Below are 25904 nucleotides of genomic sequence, written 5' to 3'. Positions count from 1 at the left end.
TGCAGTGGAGGAGGTGACTACTTGTCCCTCGATGCTGCTAGACAAAGGTCACTGTCAGACTCCCATGCACCAGGGAGGAGGCAAACTGGAAGTCCAAGGGAGGTAGGGGGGTTTACACACTGGTAGTCACCCCCTCAGTCGAGCCTGTTGCCAGTCCCAGGTATCGACAGACAGCCACTGGAAAGGCGTCTTACTGGATTTGTAGTGAAGGGGTATCTATCCTTCTCCTCGGATCCCCTAAACCCAGTCCCTGTCAGACTCCCATGCACCAGGGAGGAGGCATACTGAAGTCCATTGAAGTCCAGGGGGTTGCCCCTCAGTCGAGCCTGCTGCCCGCAGGTGTCGACGGACAGCCATTGTAAAGGCGTCCATAGAGATGTACTTTTTGAAATTTTGCTAGCCTTCGGTTAACTCCCTAACTGCAAAACTTCCAATTATGCTTTGCTAGCCATTGGACTTCTCCACTGCAAAGCTGCCACGCAAGTAGTAGACACTCCTGGCTATACCGCCACATTGCTGCAGGTTAAGCTGAGGCATGTGGAACGCCAGTATTGGCACAAGCGGAGCATAAGCTCCCGAGCGCCTAATAGCGCCCAAGCTTCCAATAGCGCCCATGCTCCCTATAGCACCAGAGCTCGTCTTCAAATAGAGCTTCCAGCACCAGCTCTCATGCGTCTGGCGCCAGCCTACTAGTGGCTGACGCCAGTTTCTCTTTAGCTTAGTACCCGTCTCTTATAAGAACAGACTGTGGTTCTATTTTGAGCGTAATTACAATTGAACGCCTAGCTCCGGTCTTCAAGTGGCTGACTAGTCTCTGATCATCGGGTGTCCTTCTTCAGTATCAGACTCTCTCCTTTTGAGTACCATACAACCACTCTCAGGCAGTTTCTCTTTTCAGCTTGTTCCACCTTCCCTTAGGGTTCCAGATGGGCCGAATTGCTCACTTTTGTGACATCAGTTAGTGTCTCAAAGCACTGTCCTTTGCAGACAGGGACTTTTCATGGATGAATTTGTGAGCTTCTTGAAGAAGGCTGTCCCCTCAACAGGGAGTTGGGAGTGACTGGGGTTTTTTAAGGGAACAAGACAGGTGTTTTTTGTCCTTCCCTCCCTCTGATGCTTAGATGGAATTAGTCCTGCAGCAGAAGTCATCACTCCTGGTTTTGTTCGGACCATTGTTACCCATGGCCAGACTTTTGTGTACCTTGTGGACTTTCCAAGTTCCTGTAAGCTTGTCAGATATTAGTTTTTGACCAAGTACAGTCCCGTATGTGTTGTCAGTCTGTATGTGGTGGTGTCACCGAGTCCATGCAAGGCGTTATCTCGCTAACAAGTTGATCCCGCCCTGATGGCCATGTGTCTGTGGCTGTCAACTATCGACAGGGTCAACAACTAGTCCACTTAGTTGTCTGTGAGTCTGCACGAGGTTCTACAAGCTTGTTCACTTGCAGAGACCAACCGAACAGTCCTGTCGTCCATTCTCCAGGGCGATTGGGTGGAGTTCCTGGACATGTAGGATACTTCATTTAATGTCCACATACAATCTTCAAAAGATATCTCAGACCCCTCCTATGAGAGGGTCTTACAGTGTGAGAATTTATGCTTCGATATATATGGCATAAGACTTCTCTCGAGTCCTCGCTCTGCTTACTTTTATTTTCCTTTCTGACCATGAACTTCAGCCTGTCCCATAAGACCAGTAGGGGCAAAGAATTGTAACCAGACCCTGTTTTTTTTCCCCCCAAAACCTGGTTCTAAATCAAGCTTTTTCTAGTCCAGTGGAATTTCTGGCGGTTGAACTGAGCTGTCAGAAACTCACTCTTACCCTCGAGTGGACCTTGAATCCTCTGAACTGTCGGGTTATGTGCCTCAGTGGGACAGGCCAATCTTGACTGCCTCCTTAAAGGAGTCTTCTAGGTGGGGCAATAGACACCTTACTTTAAGATCATTCCAACCTGGACCTCCAAGCTTCCACCGTTCGACATGGTCAGGGAAGGGCTGAACTTTCTCGGGCTCGTCAAAATGTTACTACATTCCTCGTAGCCCCATTCTGAACCATAATTTATGGTTCCAAAATTGCTACTGTTGATTGGTGGGCTCTTCAAGAATCCTTCCACTATTCGCTTCTTCTCGAACAACCTCATTTCAAGAGACACCACCAAGGGTGGTACACTCTTATGCGGACAGGCTTTTGGGCTGTCCAGGTGCTTGTCAGGGAAGAGGCCCTTTTTTTCAGAGGTACTACAAGAGACATTTGAAAGATGCAGACATCATCATCTAGCTCAGCCTACCAATCTAAGTGAACAATGTTCTGAGTTGGGTGTCTCAAACTTTGTTTCTTCTTCTGAGACATTTATGACTTGGTGGCAGCATTGCTTTTTTTATCGGAGAGGATATAGGATCTTTAATGTTCTTCTTTTTAGGGGTATCGAGCTACGTCTGACTCAGTAACATGGTTTGCTCGTTTACCTTTGGGTTTTAACCAAAAACGAGGGCACTTTCATAACCTGGAACCGTTATCTCCCTCTCAAGAACTTAATGGAAGAGAAAATGGTCTTGACAGCCGGTGACAGTGCTCCGGGCTCCCAGGAGCTCACTTCAGCCCGAGCCTTTCCTCATCTGACTTGCAGCTCGCCTGGTGCCAGCTCTACCCTGAGCTCCTAGGAGTGCCCGCCAGCTCTCAACCAATTAGTTATCTGGTGTCCAGCTCAGCTGGCACCACCTACATCCTAGCGCCAGCTCAGACACCCAGCGCCTGGCGCCAGCTTCCGATTGTCTGGCGCCAAATCTCCCCACGTCCTTGGCTCTGGGGAAGAGTAGGAAGCTCTCTTTTCTGTTGGAGTTTCCAGGTATTACCTGAGCAGGATTGGAAGCACATGTGGGCCATTCATAACCTATAGTGGTCTGACAAGGACCCTTTTTTTGCCCTCTGAGAATACATTGTTCTTCTTCATGTCTGGGCTTGGTCTATGAAACCATTCTCAGTTTCAGGAGAGCATTGGGCCCACTTTTAAGTAAAAGCTAAAGACATCAGAACAACTTTTACCTCATTAACCTTCTTGCATATACACCCCTTACATCCATCCTGCAGTCAACCTACTGGAAGTGTAATCAGTTTTTGCTTCTTACCTCTTAGAAAAGTTTAAACAGTGTTAAAATTTTTTGCAGTACCTTGTGATTAATAGTAACTGGTTTGGCATCATGGAAGGAAGCTTAGGATTTTCTCCTACCATCCTCTCACCTTTTAGTGAGATGCTGAGTTTTGTGAGAGCCGGGGTGTACAATGTACCTGGAGCACCCACCACACTCAGTGGATGGGGTGTGGTCTTTATTTCAGTGCAGGTGACAGTGCTATCTGGTTGTTTTATTGTGGTACTGTACCCAGGGCAAGGGCACTTTATGAAGTTTTGCTAGCCTTCAGTTAACTCTGCTGAAAAACTTCTTTTTTTGCTTTGCTAGCCATCAGACTTCTCCTTCGTTTAAGTAGCAGATGCTCCTGGCTATACCGCCATGTTGCTACAGGTTAAGTTGAGCACCAACCAGAGACAGTTTTCTACTGCAGGGTCTCTTAACTTATAAGGAACGACAAGCATTGTTGTCATTGCTAGCAACTTTTTCAGTTTCAGATTCATTACATGTCTTATTGTTTTGAAGTAGAATATGTCCATGTATCCCAACTCCTGTCAATGTAGGAATCAGCTATGTAATTACTTGGTAAGTTACTTGTATAAAAATGACATTTTTATGATGAAATAAAGTTTTATATATACTTATCAAGTAATTACATGATCGGAGCCTTCCTGCCTCCCCTCCGATGACATATGGCATAAACAGACTGAGGTTGTCTGTTAAGTCATTCCTGCTGTTCCCGTGAATGTGTGGGACCAGTCATCTGCACTAAACTTTGAAGCGTTACCCGCGAATTTTTTAATTTAAGCTGTCGTGCAAGAGGAAACTATAGCTATGTAATTACTTGGTAAGTATATATAAAACTTTATTTTATCATAAAAATGTCATTTTCATTCATTCATCACCACACAAATGACCTATTTGGTCCCAGTTCTTGGCCTGTGGCCTAGACCTGGTATGTCATCCTAATCCTTCAGGCCAACCTTATGAGAGCTGAAAGCCAGCTCAGTAGTGTGGTTAAACTATTTTAATAATGTGCTTGCTGTTTTATTAATTAGTGCATTTAGGGTTCTAATGACTGTCCTGTTTTGCAGCATCATTTGAATGCTTTTCTTCCCGTGGATTTACAGATTATTCCTATTTATGTAGGAGTATTCCTTGTTGTGAGCTGAGGAGTTATTCCTATTTATGTAGGAGTATTCTTCATTGTGAGCTGAGGATACTACATATAAGTCTCTGGATTGTATACATATGAAGAATACAAGGTATTTTTAAAACTTGACATATTTTTCATGTTGATGGCTGATGGTAATTTGAAAGTGAATCTCTGTTTCTTTGTTTTAGGTCATATCTGGTAATTGGAAGGGATACACAGACAAGTCTATCACAGATGTTGTCAACATTGGCATCGGTGGGTCTGACCTTGGTCCTTTGATGGTGACTGAAGCCCTGAAGCCTTATGCAGTGGGACCAAATGTGCATTTTATATCCAATATTGATGGTACACATCTTGCTAAAACTTTGAAGGTAAGGTTTGCATTAGTTTGTTTTAGTTTTTAAATTTTAACTCCATTGTTGTAAATTTTTTTCTTTACCAGTCCAATCAGCTATTTTCTCTATAAATATGAGTTATTGAGATTTCCAAGCATATTTTCTAATCTCAATTTTTCGTCTGTCCCAACAATCATGCATAACTTTTATAAATATTGAATAACCACAGAAACTTACAGCATCAGAGTTACATACCTCTGAAACTATACTACTTATTTTAAAAAGTTAGTTGTTGCCATTATTATTTTGTCATGAAAACTTCCGATTACTCTGGAGACTGTCTCCTATGTCACAATATTCTGAAGGTGCCAAATTGGATATCTTTGTTTTATAAAGTGCTATTAAGAAATGTATTTGCACCTGTATAATGAACTTAAATTCATGCCATCCTCCTTATTTTTCCTTTCTGCTGTCATTACATGAGTTAAAACACTGTATTACACCTTGATGGGGCACCCTCACAAACTGTCTGGCTCTATAGTGGGTTATATAAATTAGTTTAACAAGATATGAGTTAAATCTCAAGACACCATGATTGGCCCAAAGAACTTGTTTTAAAGTGAAGGGTGAAAATTGGGAAATACAGTTATTGAAGTCTGACAGATAGGTGAGAAATGACTGATGGAAAAGGAATTGGGAAATACAGTTATTGAAGTCTGACAGATAGGTGAGAAATGACTGATGGAAAAGGAATCGAAGTAAAAGGATAAAGACATTGAAGCAGGGTGCTTGAGGGGTGCTTAGAAGAATCTTCACTTCTGCCTATATGGTGTCACGTTAGTTGTAACACTAGCGAGGTGTACACTTGGTAGTTTTCCTCTTTTAGGGCTTTGTTGGGGACCTATGGCATACATAACCTTTTCAGCCCACTGTGTAAGGTAGTAAGGGTTTCTTGCAGTGTCCCTTGGGCCCTCAGATGCTTTTGATTTTCTCCTTTTACTTTTGATCCTTTCCTATTGTTGCTTTACCCAGCTATCCTACTACCCTTAATATTACCCTGCTACAATTTTCACTTCCTTCAGAACAAGTCCTTTTGGCCAGCCCAATGAGAATCTATAGACTACTAATATAATATTTATAACAAACAGCCTTTTCAACTCAGGTTGGTAATCTAATACTTCCATAAGTTGTTTGCCATGCAAGATTCATTTACTACAGCGCTTAGTAGAGCAGTGGTGCACACTTTATGAAATGTGACGTGTCAGAATATTAAAGGATTTGGAAAGAAGGCTGTGGGACTGCTCACTATTAATTTTAACTGGAGAGATTTTTTCCATACAAACTAGCAATGCATTGAACTGTATTCCAGTTTTAAATACAATACTTTATATTGATGCACTGTATTCATGTATGTTCAAAAGAAGTTTTTATTTTTAGGTTGTCATAAATATTTGATAGAGTATTTAAGGATGAATTAATATATAATAGTGCTGTCCAAAAATACTTTGGTATTTCAGCAGACATTTACTCAAACATTTTTCTGTAGGTTTTGAATGCTGAAACTACCCTCTTCATTATTGCATCAAAGACCTTCACAACTCAAGAAACCATTACCAATGCTACCTCAGCGAAGAACTGGTTCTTAGATACTGCCAAAGATGTAAGTTAGACCTATGAATGAACGGAGTTGAAAAGTTTCAGGTACAGTATGTTACTCACAAGTCAAATTTTTGTTAAACAAAAAATAATTTGTACTAAAATCAGATTATAGTGAATATTGTTATTATTTCACTTGAAAAATTGCTTTTAGAATTGGAGGTAAATAATGCTACTTTATTACTTTTTTCATTGCAGTTTTTACGCAATTATTCTTTCGAAATATGTAAAAGAAATGTCACTTGTTTTGTAAGTGGTATAACTGATACAATTACTGTATTAGGTATTTATGGTCATTATGTCAAGTAAAATGGAAGTAGAACACCAAAAGTCTTGTATGCTTTGGTGCATTCTTATCCTTAGAAAAGGCCATTTTCATTTTGTGTAAGATCTCAACAGCCTGTACCTCCTGATTCCACCTTTATTATAATAAATTCATTGCAGTTACCATATGCATCTCATCCTCATTCATATTGCCATTTCAGCCTCTTATGTTAAAATGGGGGAATATATTGTCTGGTAATGGAAAAGCTGGATGAAGAGTTTTGTTTTTATTTGTGAGCTTTGCTGACAACTAAATGAAAAGCATACTTATTCTTAAAGATATCTTTAAGAATTGTCATAGTGCCTAGTCTCCTAGTACTTCTAATGAGCAGGACAGAATACAGAATAGGGCATAAGCTGCCTAGGGAACAAACCACTGTTTGCCTAAGAAGGAGAGCATTTTGTATTGATTAGAATGGAGGCATATACTGTAACAGGTGAGCATAATTATCTAGCATAGAATACCATAAAAAGATATGAAAATTAGGGTAGGAAAACGAACAACAGAAGATGACCAATCAAGTGATAGTTCCAGTAATACAGATGAGGTACAGGAAAAGCTTAGCAAAAATCATAGCAGTAATTGCATGAATACTGAGCTTTAGTGGACTAAATAAAATAAGGTAAAGATGGGATAAAAAGATACCAGCATCAAAGAATCTTGAGGAAATGGATTAATTCAGTAAAGGAGCAATATGGAAATACCTTCCTAGGTACAGTTCAGTTACAAAATGATAATGCGGTGTTATTGAGGGTAGGGGATTTCATATTGGGGCTGTCTCGTTTGCTTGGTTACCCCCACATTGTACTTATTAAAAATTTGAGTTCAGCATGATTGATTTTTTTTATATGAAAAGTGAAAGCTAGTTTTAAGTTGGAAAGGTTTCACGGTGACCAGGAGTATTAGAAGATAACTCATTGCAACTGTTGCCAAATGCAAATTACATTTTACCAGCTTGTGTACTTGTAAAATCAACTGATAGTGGAGCGTGTCATTGTGCAGCATTTGCTTGAAGTCTTGCACATTGCTCCTCAGCCCTTGGGTCTTTTCTTTGGTCACAAAACTAATGAATTCTAACCAGTAGTACCCTGTGTTTATGGGTTATTTTATTTCTAGTCCAGGCAGGTAATTCTTAGCAGGAAGTTCACAAAATTCCAGTGATAGATAAAATTTGAAGAATATGGAAGTAAACTTTTGCTCAAAATATTGAAGGGAATGTGGTAAAAATTGTGCATTTCAGGGGTACTTGAGATGGGGTAGATAGCCATCCATTCACCTTAAGCTTATAGAATTACATTTTCCATTCATTATAGTGTGCCTGAGTGTCCTCTTCATCAAGGGAACTCAAAAGATAAGACTAGAGAAAGCCATGATTCACAGCTTCTGGCATAGGCCAGGGTTTGAGATAATAGCCCATAGTTTTATGATCACCCTGAGGCATAAGGATACTAATGTGGCTGTGTGAGGTGATCCAGTTGCAAGAAATATTTGCATATAAGTACTCCCTTCAGTTAGACACAGTTACACACATATTTAAAGTGATGATGCCAAATACCACCAACTACCATAAAGGTAAGTATCTCCAGAATTGTGCTAAGATACCTTTTTCTGTTTAGGGATTCACCACACTCCAGATAGACTCCATTTTGTCTCCTTAATGAAAATTGTCAGTCTTAGTCACTAAAGGTAGCTTTCTCATCCCAAAGACTGTAAAAGTTGCATTTGTTTATATTCTGACTTGAGACATTAAGGATGTGTGTGAGAGGTTTTGCCTAGGGTGGAACCTCTGGCCAAGGTTCATGGTAAGAGGAATGTTTTTAGATCTGCAGACTTTGTCAAATTGCAGAAGTGGTTGCTCATAAGATTTTTGTTTTGAGTCATTATTTATATATACTGTAATTTCAGTAAATACCTTTATACTGTATTTGTGGTTTACATTTTAACTAAATGTACATGAACTGGTAAGAAGCATTGTGGTTATAGAGAAATTTGGCATGTATTGCTTTGGCATTTTCAATCTTACTTCAGTATAGTTGAGTATTAATTCTTTTTTTCATCATTTCAGGAATCTGCTGTTGCAAAACACTTTGTTGCCTTATCAACTAATGGACCCAAAGTCAAAGCCTTTGGCATTGATGAGGCTAATATGTTTGAGTTCTGGGATTGGGTGGGTGGACGTTATTCATTGTGGTCTGCCATTGGCTTGTCAATTGCTCTTCACATTGGGTTTGATAACTTTGAAAAACTGCTGTCTGGAGCTCACTTCATGGATAATCACTTCAAGACTGCACCATTGGAAAAGAATGTAAGCTATTATGTATTTTATTGTTAATTTTGATGACTGTTTAAACATGGGCATTAAAACAGTAGGTTTTTGGCTTACAGGATCAGTTTTCTAGGGGTGGCATTAATGTTAAGTCTAGGAAATGATCCCTCTGATATGTTTACCATAAATGTAAAAAAATAGTTCTAGGGATATTTTTGTAAACTTAGTGGAATCGTTAGGATCATGAGCACCATAGTACTCTTAAATGCATCATTTGTGTGCACAGGAACTTGGGTCATCCTTATTCCAGATGTCACATTTGTGCTCAATATATTAATTTCTGTTGGTGTCAGATGCTTTCAGTATATCAGTTATCTGTGTTTGGAGGTGAATTCCATGATGCACAGATGATTTCAAATTACTACTCATGAGTTTGATTACTAGTACTTTCACTAGTTTTAAGAATTGTGGTGGCCTTTCCTAATACATAATGTTCAACCATGGCTTTAGAATTGTACTTCACTGCAGAGCAGACTGGTTTAGTCTGTAGATTATCTCTTGTTGCTCTTTAACACATCAGGTTTATTCATTTATCAATAGACTAGAAATGCAAATGTTTGGAATCTTTTGTACTGAAACACACACTAAAAAAATTAAACAATAGCTGAAATTGCGTACACTGCAGATCTCGTGACTGAAACGCAGTGGAATCACAGATTACTGTTTTGTGTTAAGTATGGTCAAGGCCACCATTTCAGATCAAAAGAACATCTATTCTATATGTAGAGCACTGCACTAAGAATTTCGCAAGCTAGAACAAGAATATTCATAAGAGAAGGCAGTATTTAAGTACTGTAATTTGCTTTAATACTAAATAGTAGCTAGCCAGTGTATGAAGTAGCAGCTTGGGAATAGTAATAAAAAATTGCAATTAACTGGTAACTCCAGCTAAGATAATACACAAACTAACATTTTCCCAAAAGATTTTTCATTCAAGAGCATATAAGTGCTCAATTTACTACAACCAGAGGGTTGTATAAACCAAGAAAACATTGAAGTTGGTCCTGGATGAAAATAGTAATAAAACATACAATAAAAAGTTTCTCAATATTGGTTCCCACAAAAAACAAAAAAATTACAGTTGACAAATGAAAGTTGGACAGGATTTCTTATACATGTATTGACAACAAGACTAAAGAAACAATAGTTTTATGCACTAAGATGGGTTTTGGTCATGTCTGTCCAGATGCTCCTCTACATGCTGGTCTCATTGTTTAAGAAGACAGTTTCTGCTCTTCAGGAATTCATAGACTTGGCTTTCTTTCAGTCCTAATGACCTTGGGTTGTTTTAAATCAACATAGATCTTCAGTGAAATCACAGAAGAACTAGACTTGGCCACAGCCAGGGCATTTAAGAGGGCTCTAAGTAATTCTACATTTGAGGAGGTTTCTTCCAGATGCCAAAGGATAGATAACCTTTGAAACAGCCTGCTAGATCTCTTTATTTCTGAGTTTGACAACAAAGGACACCAGGACACCCAGGAAATCCTGTCCTATGCTGGTGGTTAGGGCTTCCTCCTCTAGGCACCAGCAGTCATTATTTTGTTGGGGAAGATTGGGCCACTCAGGAAATAGTATTTGAGGAAAAAGGTGTGGTGGTTGTTCAACAGTAGTCGCCAGTTGGGGCATGCCTCCAGATGTTTTGAACTTTTAGGGATCAACTCGGGTTACAGTGGTGACTAGGGATGGGTACTAACTAAAATTCCATAGAGTGAAATCCCCTCCTTGTGCTCAGCCAATCAAGAACAGGTCCTATGAGAGGGCTTCAGATAGTTTAGGCTTTGGACAACAAAGTGAAGTTAGTGTTGGAGAAACGAGCAGTAGAAGAGATGAAAGTTACTGTTAACCTTTTTGTGGTTCTAAGGGTGATAGGTTAAGCATCTAAGTAATGACTTTAGTCTGTTGAGTCAATTCCATCAATTAACTCTGTTCAGGATAGACTACAGTGTCATTACTAAGAAAGATCCACAAAGAGGATTACTTAGCTTTCACAAAATTGAGAGATGAATGCTTCATGTTCTTGTGCACTCATTGTCCATGAGATTCCTGTATCATATAGGCAGGTAGAGTATTTCAGTTTTGATAACTTTGTTTTGGTCAAGCAGTGGCCCTTTTAGCATTTTACCAGGACTCACCTCTCCAGTAGATGTACTGGAATGGGATGCAACTTATAATAGGTACCTGGTCGTCTTACTAGTGGTAACTTCCTCTCCCTAAAAACTTCAGCAGCTTCATCTCACCATTATTATTACTATTATTATTTTTTTATTTATTTATTTATTTATTATTTATTTTTTTTGGTCTGTCACAATCATCCTGTTCGACTGGGTGGTTTTTATAGTGTGGGGTTCTGGATTGCATCCTGCCTCCTTAGGAGTCCTTCATTTTTTTCACTATGTGCACTATTTCTAGTAGCACACTTTTCTGCATGAGTCCTGGAGCTACTTCAGCATCTAGTTTTTCCAGATTCCTTTTCAGGGATCTTGGGATTGTGCCTAGTGTTCCTATGATTATGGGTACAATTTCCACCGGCTTATTCCATATCCTCCTTATTCCAATTTTCAGGTTGTGATACTTATCAATTTTCTCTCTCTCTTTCTCATTTACTCTGGTGTCCCATGGTATTGCAACATCGAGTGATACTTTCTTCTTGATTTTGTCAATCAATGTCATGTCTGGTCTATTGGCATGTATCACCCTATCTGTTCTGATACCATAGTCCCAGAGGATCTTTGCCTGATCGTTTTTCTGTCACTCCCTCAGGTTGGTGTTCGTATCACTTATTACTGCAAGCTAGCTGGTGTTTCTTGCACAGGCTCCAATGGAGGGCTTATGCTACTGAATCATGCTTCTTTTTGCACTGGTTCTGTGCAAGCACTGGACATTCGCTTATGTGGTTTATGGTCTCGTCTATTATATTGCACTTCCTGCGTATGGGTGAGATGTTATTTCCATTTATTGTTCTTTGGACATATCTGGTTCTTATGGCTTGATCTTGTGCCGCTGTTAGCATTCTTTCTTGAGTTCTGTTTCCTTCTTGAGTTCTCCCCTCTGTAGCCATTGCCATGTTTCATCACTGGCCAGTTCTTTTGTGTGTCTCATATACTGTCCGTGCATTGGTTTGTTGTGCCATTCATCTGTTCTGGTTTTCATTCTCCTGTCTCTGTATATTTCTGGGTCTTCATCTACTTTTATCAGTCCTTCTTCCTTAGCCACTCGTCCTCACTGGCTTTCAGATATTGCCCCAGTGCTGTGCTCTCGATGTTGACACAGTCCTGTATGCTTAGTAGCCCTCTTCCCACCTTCCTTTTGTGTTATTTATAATCTGTCTGTATTTGCTCTTGGGTGTAGTGCTTTGTATATTGTCATGCGTTTCCTAGTTTTCTGGTCTATGCTGCAGAGTTCAGCCTTTGTCCACTCCACTACTCCTGCGCTGTATCTGATTACTAGTACTGCCCATGTGTTTATGGCTTTTGTCATGTTTCAGGCGTTGAGTTTTGACTTGAGTATTGCCTTAAGTTTCTGCATATATTCTTTCCTGAGCATGTCCTTCATCTCTTGGTGTTTTATATCCTCGCCTTCCATGATTCCCAGGTATCTGTATCCTGTCTCATCTGTGTGTTGGATGCTATTCCCATCTGGTAGCTTTACCCCTTCAGTCCTTGTTACTTTGCCTTTTTGTATGTTGGCCAAGGTGCATTTTTCTATTCCAAACTCCATCCTTATGTCCCCAGATACAATCCTTACAGTCTGGATTAGGGTATCTATTTCCTTGATGCTCTTACCATACAGCTCGGTGTCATCCATGAACATCAGATGGTTAAATCTGTTACCTCCTTTCTTGAGTTGGTACCCAGCATCCATCTTCTGCAGTACTTTTGTCATGGGAATCATGGCTACTACAAAGAGTAGTGGGGACAGTGAGCCGCCTTGAAAGAACCCTCTCCTGATGTTAACCTCTGCTAGTCTTATCCCAGAGCTTGTTAAGTACTGCATTCCAGTTGTGCATTGTTTTCTAAGGAAGCTCATGGTGTTTTCCTCTGCCCCATATATTTTCAGGCATTCTATGAGCCACGCGTGCAGTATCATGTCGAAGGCTTTCTTGTAGTCAGTCCATGCGATGCTTAGATCGGTTCTCCTTCTCTTATAATTCTTCATTACCATTTTGTCTATCAGGAGCTGGTCTTTTTGCCCTTACACATCCTTTTGCAGCCTTTCTGTTGGTGGGGGATGGTGTTTGTGTCCTCTAGGTAGTTGTATAGCCTTTCACTGATGATACCTGTTAGTAACTTCCACATTATTGGTAGGCAGGTGATAGGCCTGTAGTTATGTGCTATATTTCCCTTGTTCTTTCTTTTTATACTAATGATGCTCCACCTGTGGTCATCCATTTGGGTGCATGGCGGTTTGTGATATAATGCTGGAGTTGTTCTGCTGTTCGTGGGTATAGGGCCATTAAGATTTTGAGCCAGTATCCTTGGACTTCATTGGGACCTGGGGCTTTCCAGTTGGGCATTTTCTTTAGTTGGTGTCTGACTGTGTCTGTTGTGATCTCGGTGAATCTTGTTTTACTCTCCCCATTTCTTCTGCCTTGATTTCCTTGAGCCATGTTGCATGTTTGTTGTGTGATACCGGATTGCTCCATATGTTTTTCCAGTCTCGTACTTGGTTCGGCTTCAGGAATTTCCTGGTGGTTGTCTTCCCCTCTTAATTGGCTGTATAGTCTTCTCTGGTTGGTTCGGAAGTTTGTTCTGTTGGTATCCTTTATTCCAGTTCATGTATCATTGGATCTTACGTGCTTTGGCTTTAAGCCTCTGTTTTATATCTTGTATTGTGTTGTTTAGTCCCTTCTCCTGTACTTTATATTTCTCAGTCAGTTCCTCTCTTGTTTTCTTGCTTTTTAGCCTCTTTTCTGCCATCTATCTCAGTTTACTCAAGTCAGCTTCAGACTCATTCAGCAAAGTGCCAGCCACATGAAGGGGAGGATGGGGTGGGAAATCTGTACGAGCTCTGCTAATCAATAATGTTTTTGTTTTACTGGAATTCAACCTCATACCCCACCGACTAACCATTCCCTGATCCATCTCCAGATCAGCAGGGAGAAGGCGGACCATAACTGACTATAAAGGAAATGTATGTAAGGATGGATGGATGTTAAGAGAGTCAGCCCTTTTGTTTTCCCGATTGTGGACAGGATTCAGAGGACACTGTCTTTTGAAGTTTCTTCAGAGGCCAGTCTTCCCTGCTTCTCATGGATGTTAGTTGGGAGGCTTGTCCTCTGGAGTTCTAGTCTGGAAAATGGTCATCACTAGAAAAGGCGACACACAAACCCCTTGGAGCTGGAAGCTTTCTCCTGGGACTTGAAAGTTTTCAGGCTTCATTTTGCAAGTGAGTTAGGATGTCATGACAACAGCGTAATAACAATGACTTATTCAGGAACCAAGAGGAAGATATTCAGAAGTTTTGTCATCTAGCTATTAAAATTCTCCCCATGGCAGAGAACAGCAATGTTAAGATGGTTCCAAGGTTGTTCTCAGGAAGAACAGCATGGTGGTTGACACTCATCAGGAGGAATCAAGCTACCAGACCCAGTGGCCAAGAAAACAAATGTTATGGTTCATTCTTGAGAGGGGTCTAGACTGTTTGGAATTACAGACAGTTTTAGAAAGGTGAGAAGCCCTGTAAGTCTAATGATGGGAACAACAGTGCCATTGATGGCTGCAACAAAAGGTCAGTGGATCACCTTAGAAAACTAACCAACTGGAAGTTTCTATACCAGTAAAAAAAAATTGATGTGTTGGGTTTTCATACCCGAGATTATCCAGCAAGGACTCAGAGGTTGGAGATTTTTAGAGGCAGTAGCAGATCACAAAACCCCTTCTTCAGTTGGAAGCTCCTCTTCAGTTGGTTTCTTTCCCCTTATTACTATTTTCTTGTTTCTGAGGTACTGTAAGAAACTTAACAGTTTCTGCTATCAAGTGTTACAAATATGCTCTGTCTCAAGTCATTGATCAACATGAACTTGATGTGGGTTTTTGGTTAAACTTGAAGCTTGTTATTTTGAAAAGGTCCCTTGGAATATCAAACCTCCAGAATAGGATATCTCTTTAGTCTTTATAAATCTTTGTAAGGTACCCTACACATATCTTAGCCAAGCTTCAGAAACAAACTTAAAATTGAAGACAGCCATCTTCCTGGTATTTATGAGATGATCAAGGTGGGTCAGCAAGCTGCACTCTCTTGGTTAAGGTAATACTCTAAGGACTGGTAAGTTGGTAGTTTTTTGTAGTTCAGTTTTGTTGCAAATGACCAAACAGCTGGAAGTCAAGACCAGACCTTTGTACCCTTTGCCATTCTCTCTCTCTCAACCTCCAGAGATTAAGTAGATCCTCCTGACCCAGTTACAGTCTTACACTCATACCTTCAATATTACAAGGTGGGTCTAAATTTAGCTAACCGAAGACACTGCTTTCTACTAGTTGAAACAGTCATTTCAAAACTATAAAGAATGTCTGATGATGAAGCAGCTCAGGCCAAGGTGTATGTCTGACAGATCAGAGTCTGCTTTTACTTTTAGGTGTCAGAAATTGCAGGTTATCTAAGAGAGAGAACTTTTTAGGGATTTGAATCATACTCCTTGGGGCCTGTGGTAGCATTGGGCAAGTTATCTCTGCTTTGGTTGCAGTCAGTGACCCAGATGATTCTTCATCCTCCTCTTAACTCATCCTGTATTCATTCTGGCTGTCTACCAAACATAGACTTTTGGGATTATTGGCCTTTTCACCTAATGTAATTGCTAAGTGATAGCTATTCTTACTTTAATCATAGAAAAGAGACTTAGACTTATTTAGAATATAAGAGACACAGTCCCATGTTGTCTTTGGCAAGGAACAGGAGGAATTGCTTTGTACCAGGTACAAGTCGTTATTAACCTATTATAGTTTAGTTACCACAGGTTTTCTGGTGCCCATTCATAGCTCCCTTTTCATGTTTAGATTTGTGAACTTCTGATTTTGCTAATCTTTAGATGTTTCAAGTCTGGTTCCATATATGCTTCCTCTAGTCTGGGGTTTTAATGAGGTCCCCAAATAGCAATGTGGGGAGTTACATTTGTTGAGATTCGAATGAAACAATGGGAGTTTTTTCCAAAAATAGTTTTTGCAAACCTGTTAAAATGAAGATGTCTCACATCCCAATCCCTCTTGTACAGCAGTTAATTACTTGATCCACTTGAAGTGAATAGGAGCTTGCTGTACAACAGGGATACCAAAGGGGTATGCACACATCTCCCTGCATGCATTTCTCTGGTTAAAGTAATTTTCTTTCTTGGGGAAAACTTGATCATAAATATGTGCAGTTATAGATATTGGATATGTATGAAGTTTTATCTGTAAGAAATTCCCCAACCTAACTTTTATGTCATAATGTGTACAGTATATATATAACTGACACTTTGACAAAGAAGGACATAGGTAGGTGTTGCAAATGAAAAACATTGTACCTTGCATGGTTCTTTATGTCAGGAGAATAGCTTTTATGAGAAGAGCAGCAACAGGAGGTAGTCTTAAGTAGAGCAGAAAAAAATATAGTTTGTACATGAGTGGACTAAATATGGATGTTGTGTATTGGTGAGGCACATCAATGAAAAAATGCGTATAATCCATTTGTGCTATTCTCTTTTGTGTGTAAGCCATTTGACCTGTTGTCTATTATGTATAAGCCAATTGAGCTGTTATTTACTTGAAGTGCTTTAAGCATTTAATGTGCTGATATGACGAGCTTTCATTAAAAAACATTCTGTTTGCACAATATATAATTAAGTTGAATTGTTTATTGACTTATTAATTACATAATTTAAATAGTTATTTATATAGAAGTTTCTTTTTTTATCACAGATACCAGTCATTCTTGCTTTGCTTGGGGTGTGGTATCATAATTTCTATGGTGCTGAGACCCATGCATTGTTGCCATATGATCAGTATCTACACAGATTTGCTGCTTACTTCCAACAAGGAGATATGGAATCAAATGGAAAGTAAGTATTAGATATTTATTTTGAACTGTAAACAATAGTATTTTATATTATACCTGAATGAATGCTTGTCTATTGCTTTTAAAAATTTATTAGTGGTGCCTGGTGCTAGCAAAAGCTTATCTTAGGCAAGGTTTGTGATCAATAATGAGATTTTCCAATATTAACACCCCAAAGAGTTTGCAGCCATGTGCATTAGAGAAAAGTAAAGTTCAGCTGAAATGTAACTGAATATCTCGTATGGTAGCACCATCTCTGCAGATTCAAATTACTGTATAAGAATATTTCAGGTATCATTGATCATAAGCAAACAGTTGTATTGAGTAAAATGCTGGAATTATTACTGTCTATGGTGGATGTTTGAAAGTGTGTATACCTGTATTTAGTAAACAGTTTTAAACAATGCTTTTGTCTTGGTGTTCTGATGGTTGGATGGTTGTTTTTGTACTTATATTCACAATTGATATCTGATTTGTCATTATTTATTCTTATTAATTTTTCATTTAGGTATGTAACTCGCAGTGGGCGTCAGGTTGAATATAGTACAGGTCCAGTTGTCTGGGGTGAACCAGGTACTAATGGACAACATGCCTTTTATCAGCTGATCCACCAGGGAACACGTCTTATTCCTGCTGACTTCATTGCACCTGCAATATCTCATAATCCAATTGCTGACAATCTTCATCACAAGGTTAGTGTAATAATGGCTAAATTTTATCAGATGTTAGGACTGAACATTTATTGCTTGACAAAATAGAAAATACTTACCCAGATGTTTGACATTTAAGCAGGTGTTAGCAAAAGAAGGCAGCATATGTAGTGCTGAACAGCTTAGACTTATATGATGTGAGGACCAGTCTTTCACTTCATTGTTGAATGTGAGCATCAATCATGTCCTTGCATGTTGAATGTATTTGTAACCATATTAATTTTGCTTTCAACATAATTTCAAATGTGCATGGAAACCTTGAGAAGAAAAATACTGCATCAGGCCGTAGTCATCATAAAGTGAATCCTTTATTGGAGATCTTTTTATTTTGGTTCTGGTAAAGCATAATATATTATTTAAAAGAAAGGTTTTGCTGAGTATTGTAAGTTATTGATCTGTCACTTCATGGCACATGACAGGAGGTAAGACAAACCATTCAGACCAGCCCTATGAGAGTTGAGTATTTTAACTCTGTGGTCTATTACATTATTAATATTTTTATTTTATTAATAGTAATAAAAATTTTGAAGGCTGTTTCCCAACTGAACATCTGAGAGCATATGAAGTAGAACCAAAAAACCAAATAGTCATTCTCAGAACATAGAATTGACCCTGCTGAGTAAACAGCAGTTCAACTAATTTTAGTATGCTGGCACTTCAACTTATTGGGTGGTTAGGGGTTCTGGCCTCCCAGTAAGTAACGAAATCTGTTGAGTAACAGACTGGTAGTACAACTTGCATAATACCCCAGAACCAGTGTAGCAATACAGTAAACCCCCCGTATTTGCAGGGGATGTGTACCCCCCCCACGAATAGCTAAAAGCACTTAGAACTGCCTCTCTTGATAGTTTAAACACAAGAAAAACCATCTAAAAATGCTTATACCCGAGTATTTTAATAGTTTTATCGCAAAAAGTGCATTTAGTCATGAAAATTATATGAAAATAGTAATCAGTGAATATTTCTCAGTGAAAAATACCATGAATGGGTGAATTTTCCGTGAATAATGGGTAGATACATTCCACAGAGAAATCTGCGAATATGTGAGTCCACAAATCTTGAGAACGCGAATACAGGGGTTTACTGTACCTATAGTGTGAAATCTGTCTTATTCTTTCTTTCTTTACTTATTTCGTTGTAAGTTTGAGGAAGTTCCTGTAAGCTGTTGAATATAGTGATGAATGCAACAGTTCAGGTAGGAATAATAAAATATAATAAAAAGTATCATATGTACTGTATATGATCATGTCTACTGATTTTATATGGAACAAGTAACTGCTGTTTTGTACTGAATTTTGGGTTTCACTTTCAAAATCTAATATTTCATCCAAATGTGTGTGTGTCTGTGTGCAGGGCTTATTAGAATAATAAAACAATATCAATATGTATTTGGTATGGCATACAAAAACTTACAACATCCTTGCACATCATCCAAAAATATTAAACTACTAGAGTGTAGGCTTTCTCTTATCATTGTTTGAAACATTGTGTAAGTATGTAATGCATGATATTTCTTGAGTAACACAGTTATATTTCATTACAGAATACTGTATTAACTTTATCGAAACCAGAAATAAAATAACCATATGGAAAGCAAAAAAGAAAGAGGAAAAAACAGGCAGACGAACAAAGTGATTTCTTATGGAAGCTGCAATTTACATGGAATTGACAGACTAAATAAGAACGTATGTCAATTTAATGATTTTCACTAGAGAATTAATGGTTACATAGTGGTAGTGCATACTGTAGTTACAATATATAAATTTACAAGTAAATATTATGAGTTCATCAGCTGATTACATGTCGTCATCATCTTAGGTTCTGCCAGCCTTGTGCTGGCACGGGTTCTTGCTCTAGGTCAACCAGTAACTTGATTACATGTAAACTGCAGCCACTAAGCTATCATACCAATGTCTGCCTGTCTAGCATACTGTTACCCTTTTGTGTTGTGCATGGTTATCTTAATACTTGTTTTTATATAGTCAAAATTCCTTGATAATGTGGTCAGTATAATTGCATTTATCAGTAAACATATTGCATTATTTAGACTTTTACTAGGGTTTCAGTAAAAAATATACAGTTGCCGGGGTTCAAGTAACTTCAAGTTTTAAAGGTGCAAGGATTGCGTAAATTTTCTTTTGTCATATTTATCTCAAGACCACCATATACCCAAAGAATTAGATGAAATGTGGGCTTCAGTACAAAATAACTACAAATAATTGGAAGAAATGTTGGCTCGAGTACAGAACAGTAGCCACAAAGAATTTGAAGAAATGTTGGTTTGAGTACAAAACAATAGCTACAAAGAATTGGAGGAAATGTTGGCTTGAGTACAAAATAGTAGCCACAAAGAATTGGAAGAAATGTTGGCTCGAGTACAGAACAGTAGCCACAAAGAATTGGAAGAAATGTTGGCTTGTACAAAACAATAGCTACAAAGAATTCGAGGAAATGTTGGCTTGAGTACAAAATAGTAGCCACAAAGAATTGGAAGAAATGTTGGCTTGAGTACAAAACAGTAGCCACAAAGAATTGGAAGAAATGTTGGATTGAGTACAAAACAGTAGCCACAAAGAATTGGAGGAAATGTTGGCTTGAGTACAAAATAGTAGCCACAAAGAATTGGAAGAAATGTTGGCTTGAGTACAAAACAGTAGCCACAAAGAATTGGAATAAATGTTGGCTTGTACAAAACAATAGCCACAAAGAATTGGAAGAAATGTTGGCTTGAGTACAAAACAGTAGCCACAAAGAATTGGAAGAAATGTTGGCTTGAGTACAAAACAGTAGCCACAAAGAATTGGAAGAAATGAAGAAATGTTGGCTTGAGTACAAAACAGTAGCCACAAAAGAATTGGAATAAATGTTGGATTGAGTACAAAACAATAGCCACAAAGAATTGGAAGAAATGTTGGCTTGAGTACAAAACAGTAGCCACAAAGAATTTGAAGAAATGTTTGGTTGAGTACAAAATAGTAGCCACAAAGAATTGGAAGAAATGTTGGCTTGAGTACAAAACAGCAGCCACAAAAAAATTGGAACAAATGTTGGATTGAGTACAAAACAGTAGCCACAAAGAATTGGAACAAATGTTGGATTGAGTACAAAACAGTAGCCACAAAGAATTGAAAGAAATGCTGGCTTGAGTACAAAACAGTAGCCACAAAGAATTGGAACAAATGTTGGCTTGAGTACAAAACAGTAGCAACAAAGAATTGGAACAAATGTTGGCTTGAGTACAAAACAGTAGCCACAAAGAATTGGAAATGTTGGCTTGAGTACAAAACAGTAGCCACAAAGAGGTGGAAGAAATGTTGACTTGAGTATGGAACAGTAGCCACAAAGAATTGGAGGAAATGTTGGCTTGAGTACAAAACAGTAGCCACAAAGAGGTGGAAGAAATGTTCGCTTGAGTATGGAACAGTAGCCACAAAGAATTGGAGGAAATGTTGGCTTGAGTACAAAACAGTAGCCACAAAGAATTGGAAGAAATGTTGGCTTGAGTACAAAACAGTAGCCACAAAGAATTGGAGGAAATGTTGGCTTGAATACAAAACAGTAGCCACAAAGAACTGGAAGAAAAGTTAGCTTGAGTACAAAACAGTAGCCACAAAGAATTGGAGGAAATGTTGGCTTGAATACAAAACAGTAGCCACAAAGAACTGGAAGAAATTTTGGCTTGAGTACAAAATGGTAGCTACAAAGAACTGGAAGAAATGTTGGCTTGAGTACAAAATAGTAGCCACAAAGAACTGGAAGAAATGTTGGCTTGAGTACAAAACAGTAGCCACAAAGAATTGGAGGAAGTGTTGGCTTGAGTACAAAACAGTAGCCACAAAGAACTGGAAGAAAAGTTGGCTTGAGTACAAAACAGTAGCCACACACAATTGGAAGAAAAGTTGGCTTGAGTACAAAACAGTAGCCACAAAGAACAGGAGGAAATGTTGGCTTGAATACAAAACAGTAGCCACAAATAACTGGAAGAAATTTTGGCTTGAGTACAAAACAGTAGCTACAAAGAACTGGAAAGCTTGAGTACAAAATAGTAGCCAAAAAGAACTTTATGAAATGTTGGATTGAGTACAAAATAGTAGCCACAAAGAATTGGAGGAAATGTTGTCTTGAGTACAAAACAGGAGCCACAAAGAATTGAAAGAAATGTTGGCTTGAGTACAAAACAGTAGCCACAAAGAATTGGAAGAAGAGTTGGCTTGAGTACAAAAACAGTAGCCACAAAGAATTGGAAGAAATGTTGGCTTGAGTACAAAACAGTAGCCACAAAGACTTGGAAGAAATGTTGGCTTGAGTACAAAACAGTAGCCACAAAGAACTGGAAGAAATGTTGGCTTGAGTACAAAACAGTAGCCACAAAGAACTGGAAGAAAATGTTGGCTTGAGTACAAAACAGTAGCCACAAAGAATTGGAGGAAATGTTGTCTTGAATACAAAACAGAATACAAAGAATTGAAAGAAACAGTAGCTACAAAGAACTGGAAGAAAAAGCTTTTTAGCCAAAAGAACTTTTGAAATGTTGGATTGAGTACAAAATGGTAGCTACAAAGAATTGGAAGAAATGTTGGCTTGAGTACAAAACAGTGGGCCACAAAGAATTGAAAGAAATGTTGGCTTGATTACAAAACAGTAGTCACAAAGAATTGGAAGAAATGTTGGCTTGAGTACAAAACAGTAGCCACACAGAATTGGAAGAAAAGTTGGCTTGAGTACAAAACAGTAGCCACACAGAATTGGAAGAAAAGTTGGCTTGAGTACAAAACAGTAGCCACAAAGAATTGGAGGAAATGTTGGCTTGAGTACAAAACAGTAGCCACAAAGAACAGGAGGAAATCTTGGCTTGAATACAAAACAGTAGCCACAAAGAACTGGAAGAAATTTTGGCTTGAGTACAAAATGGTAGCTACAAAGAACTGGAAGAAATGTAAGCTTGAGTACAAAATAGTAGCCAAAAAGAACTTTATGAAATGTTGGATTGAGTACAAAATAGTAGCCACAAAGAATTGGAGGAAATGTTGTCTTGAGTACAAAACAGGAGCCACAAAGAATTGAAAGAAATGTTGGCTTGAGTACAAAACAGTAGCCACAAAGAATTGGAAGAAATATAGGCTTGAGTACAAAAACAGTAGCCACAAAGAATTAGAGGAAATGTTGGCTTGAGTACAAAACAGTAGCCACACAGAATTGGAAGAAATGTTGGCTTGAGTACAAAACAGTAGCCACAAAGAATTGGAAGAAATGTTGGCTTGAGTACAAAACAGTAGCCACACAGAATTGGAAGAAATGTTGGCTTGAGTACAAAACAGTAGCCACACAGAATTGGAAGAAATGTTGGCTTGAGTACAAAACAGTAGCCACAAAGAACAGGAGGAAATGTTGGCTTGAATACAAAACGGTAGCTAAAGAATTGAAAGAAATTTTGGCTTGAGTACAAAATGGTAGCTACAAAGAACTGGAAGAAATGTAAGCTTGAGTACAAAATAGAAGCCACAAAGAACTTTATGAAATGTTGGATTGAGTACAAAATAGTAGCAACAAAGAATTGGATGAAATGTTGTCTTGAGTACAAAACAGTGGCCTACAAAGAATTGAAAGAAATGTTTGAGTACAAAACAGTAGCCACAAAGAATTGGAGGAAATGTTGGCTTGAGTACAAAATAGTAGCCACAAAGAATTGGATGAAAAGTTGGCTTGTGTACAAAAGAGTATCTACAAAGAATTGGAGGAAATGTTGGCTTGAGTACAAAACAGTAACCACAAAGAATTGGAAGAAATGTTGGCTTGAGTACAAAACAGTAGCCACAAAGAATTTGAAGAAATGTTTGGTTGAGTACAAAACAGTAGCCACAAAGAATTGGAGGAAATGTTGGCTTGATTACAAAATAGTATCCACAAGAACAGGATGAAATGTTGGCTTGAATACAAAACAGTAGCCACAAAGAACAGGAGAAATGTTGGCCTGATTACAAAACAGTAGCCACAAAGAACAGGAGGAAATGTTGGCTTGAGTACAAAATGGTAGCTACAAAGAACTGGAAGAAATTTTGGCTTGAGTACAAAATGGTAGCTACAAAGAACTGGAAGAAATGTTGGCTTGAGTACAAAATGGTAGCTACAAAGAACTGGAAGAAATGTTGACTTGAGTACAAAATAGTAGCCAAAAAGAATTTGAATAAATGTTGGATTGAGTACAAAATAGTAGCTACAAAGAATTTGAAGAAATGTTGTCTTGAGTACAAAACAGTAGCTACAAAAAATTGAAAGAAATGTTGGCTTGAGTACAAAACAGTAACTACAAATAATTGGAAGAAATGTTGGCTTGAGTGCAAAAACAGTAGCCACAAAGAATTAGATGAAATGTTGGCTTGAGTACAAAACAGTAGCCACACAGAATTGGAAGAAATGTTGGCTTGAGTACAAAACAGTATCCACACAGAATTGGAAGAAATGTTGGCTTGAGTACAAAACAGTAGCCACACATAATTGGAAGAAATGTTGGCTTGAGTACAAAACAGTAGCCACAAAGAACAGGAGGAAATGGCTTGAATACAAAACAGTAGCCATGAAGAATTGAAAGAAATTTTGGCTTGAGTACAAAATGGTAGCTACAAAGAACTGGAAGAAATGTAAGCTTGAGTACAAAATAGAAGCCACAAAGAACTTTATGAAATGTTGGCTTGAGTACAAAATACTAGCCACAAAGAATTGGATGAAAAGTTGGCTTGAATACAAAATTGTAGCTACAAAGAATTGGAGGAAATGTTGTCATGAGTACAAAATAGTAGCCACAAAGAATTGGAGGAAATGTTCGCTTGAGTACAAAATAGTAACCCAAAGAATTGGATGAAAAGTTGGCTTGTGTACAAAAGAGTATCTACAAAGAATTGGAGGAAATGTTGGCTTGAGTACAAAACAGTAACCACAAAGAATTGAAAGAAATGTTGGCTTGAGTACAAAACAGTAGCCACAAAGAATTTGAAGAAATGTTTGGTTGAGTACAAAATAGTAGCCACAAAGAATTGGAGGAAAAGGTGGCTTGAGTACATAATGGTATCCACAAGGAGTTGGATGAAATGTTGGTTTGAGTACAAAACTGTAGCCACGAAGAAATGTTGGCCTGATTACAAAACAGTAGCCACAAAAAATTGGAGGAAATGTTAGCTTGAGTACAAAATAGTAGCCACAAAGAATTGCAAGAAATGTTTGCTTGAGTAGAAAATAATAGCTACAAAGAATTTGAAATGTTGGCTTGAGTAAAAAATAGTAGCTACAAAGAATTTGAAGAAATGTTGGCTTGAGTACAAAATAGTAGCTACAAAGAATTGGAAGAAATGTTGACTTGAGTACAAAATAGTAGCTACAAAGAATTTGAATAAATGTTGGCTTGAGTACAAAATATTAGCTACAAAGAATTTGAAGAAATGTTGGCTTGAGTACAAAATAGTAGCTACAAAAAAATTGAAATGTCACCTTGAATGCAAAATAGTAGCTACAAAAAATTTCAGTAAATGTTGGCTTGAGTACAATATGATAGCTACAAAGAATTAGATGAAATGTCGGCTTGAGTTCAAAATGGTAGCTACAGAGAGTTGGATGAAATGTCAGCTTGAGTGCAAAATGGAAGCTACAAACAATTGGATGAAATGTTGGCTTGAGTTCAAAATGGTAGCTACAAAGATTTGGATGAAATGTTAGCTTGAATGCAGAATGGTAGCTACAAAGAATTTGAAGAAATGTTGGCTTAAGTATAAAATGGTAGCTACCTAAGAATTTGAAGAAATGTTGGCTTGAGTACAAAATGTTAGCTACAAAGAATTTGAGGAAATGTTGGCTTGAGTACAAAATAGTAGCTACAAAAAATTTTAAGAAATGTTGGCTTGAGTGCAAAATAGTAGCTACAAAGAATTTGAAGAAATGTTTGGCTTGTGTACAAAATAATTGCTACAAAGAATTGGATGAAATGTTGGCTTGAGTGCAAAATGGAAGCTACAAAGAGTTGGATGAAATGTCGGCTTCAGTGCAAAATAGTAGCTAAAAAGAATTGGATGAAATGTTGGCTTGAATTCAAAATCGTAGCTACGAAGAAGTGGATGAAATGTTGGCTTGAGTGGAAAATGGTAGCTACAAAGAACTGGATGAAATGTCGGCGTGAGTTCCAAATGGTAGCTAGAAAGAGTTGGATGACATGTCGGCTTGAGTGCTAAATGATAGCTACAACGAACTGGAT

The 25904-nt window shown here is 38.3% G+C and overlaps 1 protein-coding gene across 1 annotated transcript in view; it reads left to right on the top strand.

The window, feature by feature from the left end:
- Pgi (glucose-6-phosphate isomerase) overlaps positions 1-25904 on the top strand; it is a 57819-nt gene that overhangs the window by 16057 nt on the left and 15858 nt on the right. Inside the window, exons 5-9 of the mRNA XM_067112478.1 lie at positions 4471-4653; positions 6164-6277; positions 8664-8903; positions 16820-16959; positions 17464-17647. Coding sequence (XP_066968579.1) covers positions 4471-4653; positions 6164-6277; positions 8664-8903; positions 16820-16959; positions 17464-17647 — 861 coding nt within the window. The remainder of the gene's footprint in view (positions 1-4470; positions 4654-6163; positions 6278-8663; positions 8904-16819; positions 16960-17463; positions 17648-25904) is intronic.

Source organism: Macrobrachium rosenbergii, chromosome 12 (assembly GCF_040412425.1).
Source record: "Macrobrachium rosenbergii isolate ZJJX-2024 chromosome 12, ASM4041242v1, whole genome shotgun sequence".
Taxonomy (NCBI): domain Eukaryota; kingdom Metazoa; phylum Arthropoda; class Malacostraca; order Decapoda; family Palaemonidae; genus Macrobrachium; species Macrobrachium rosenbergii.
Note: the sequence above shows the minus strand (reverse complement) of the source record. Positions and strands in the feature narration are given on the sequence as shown.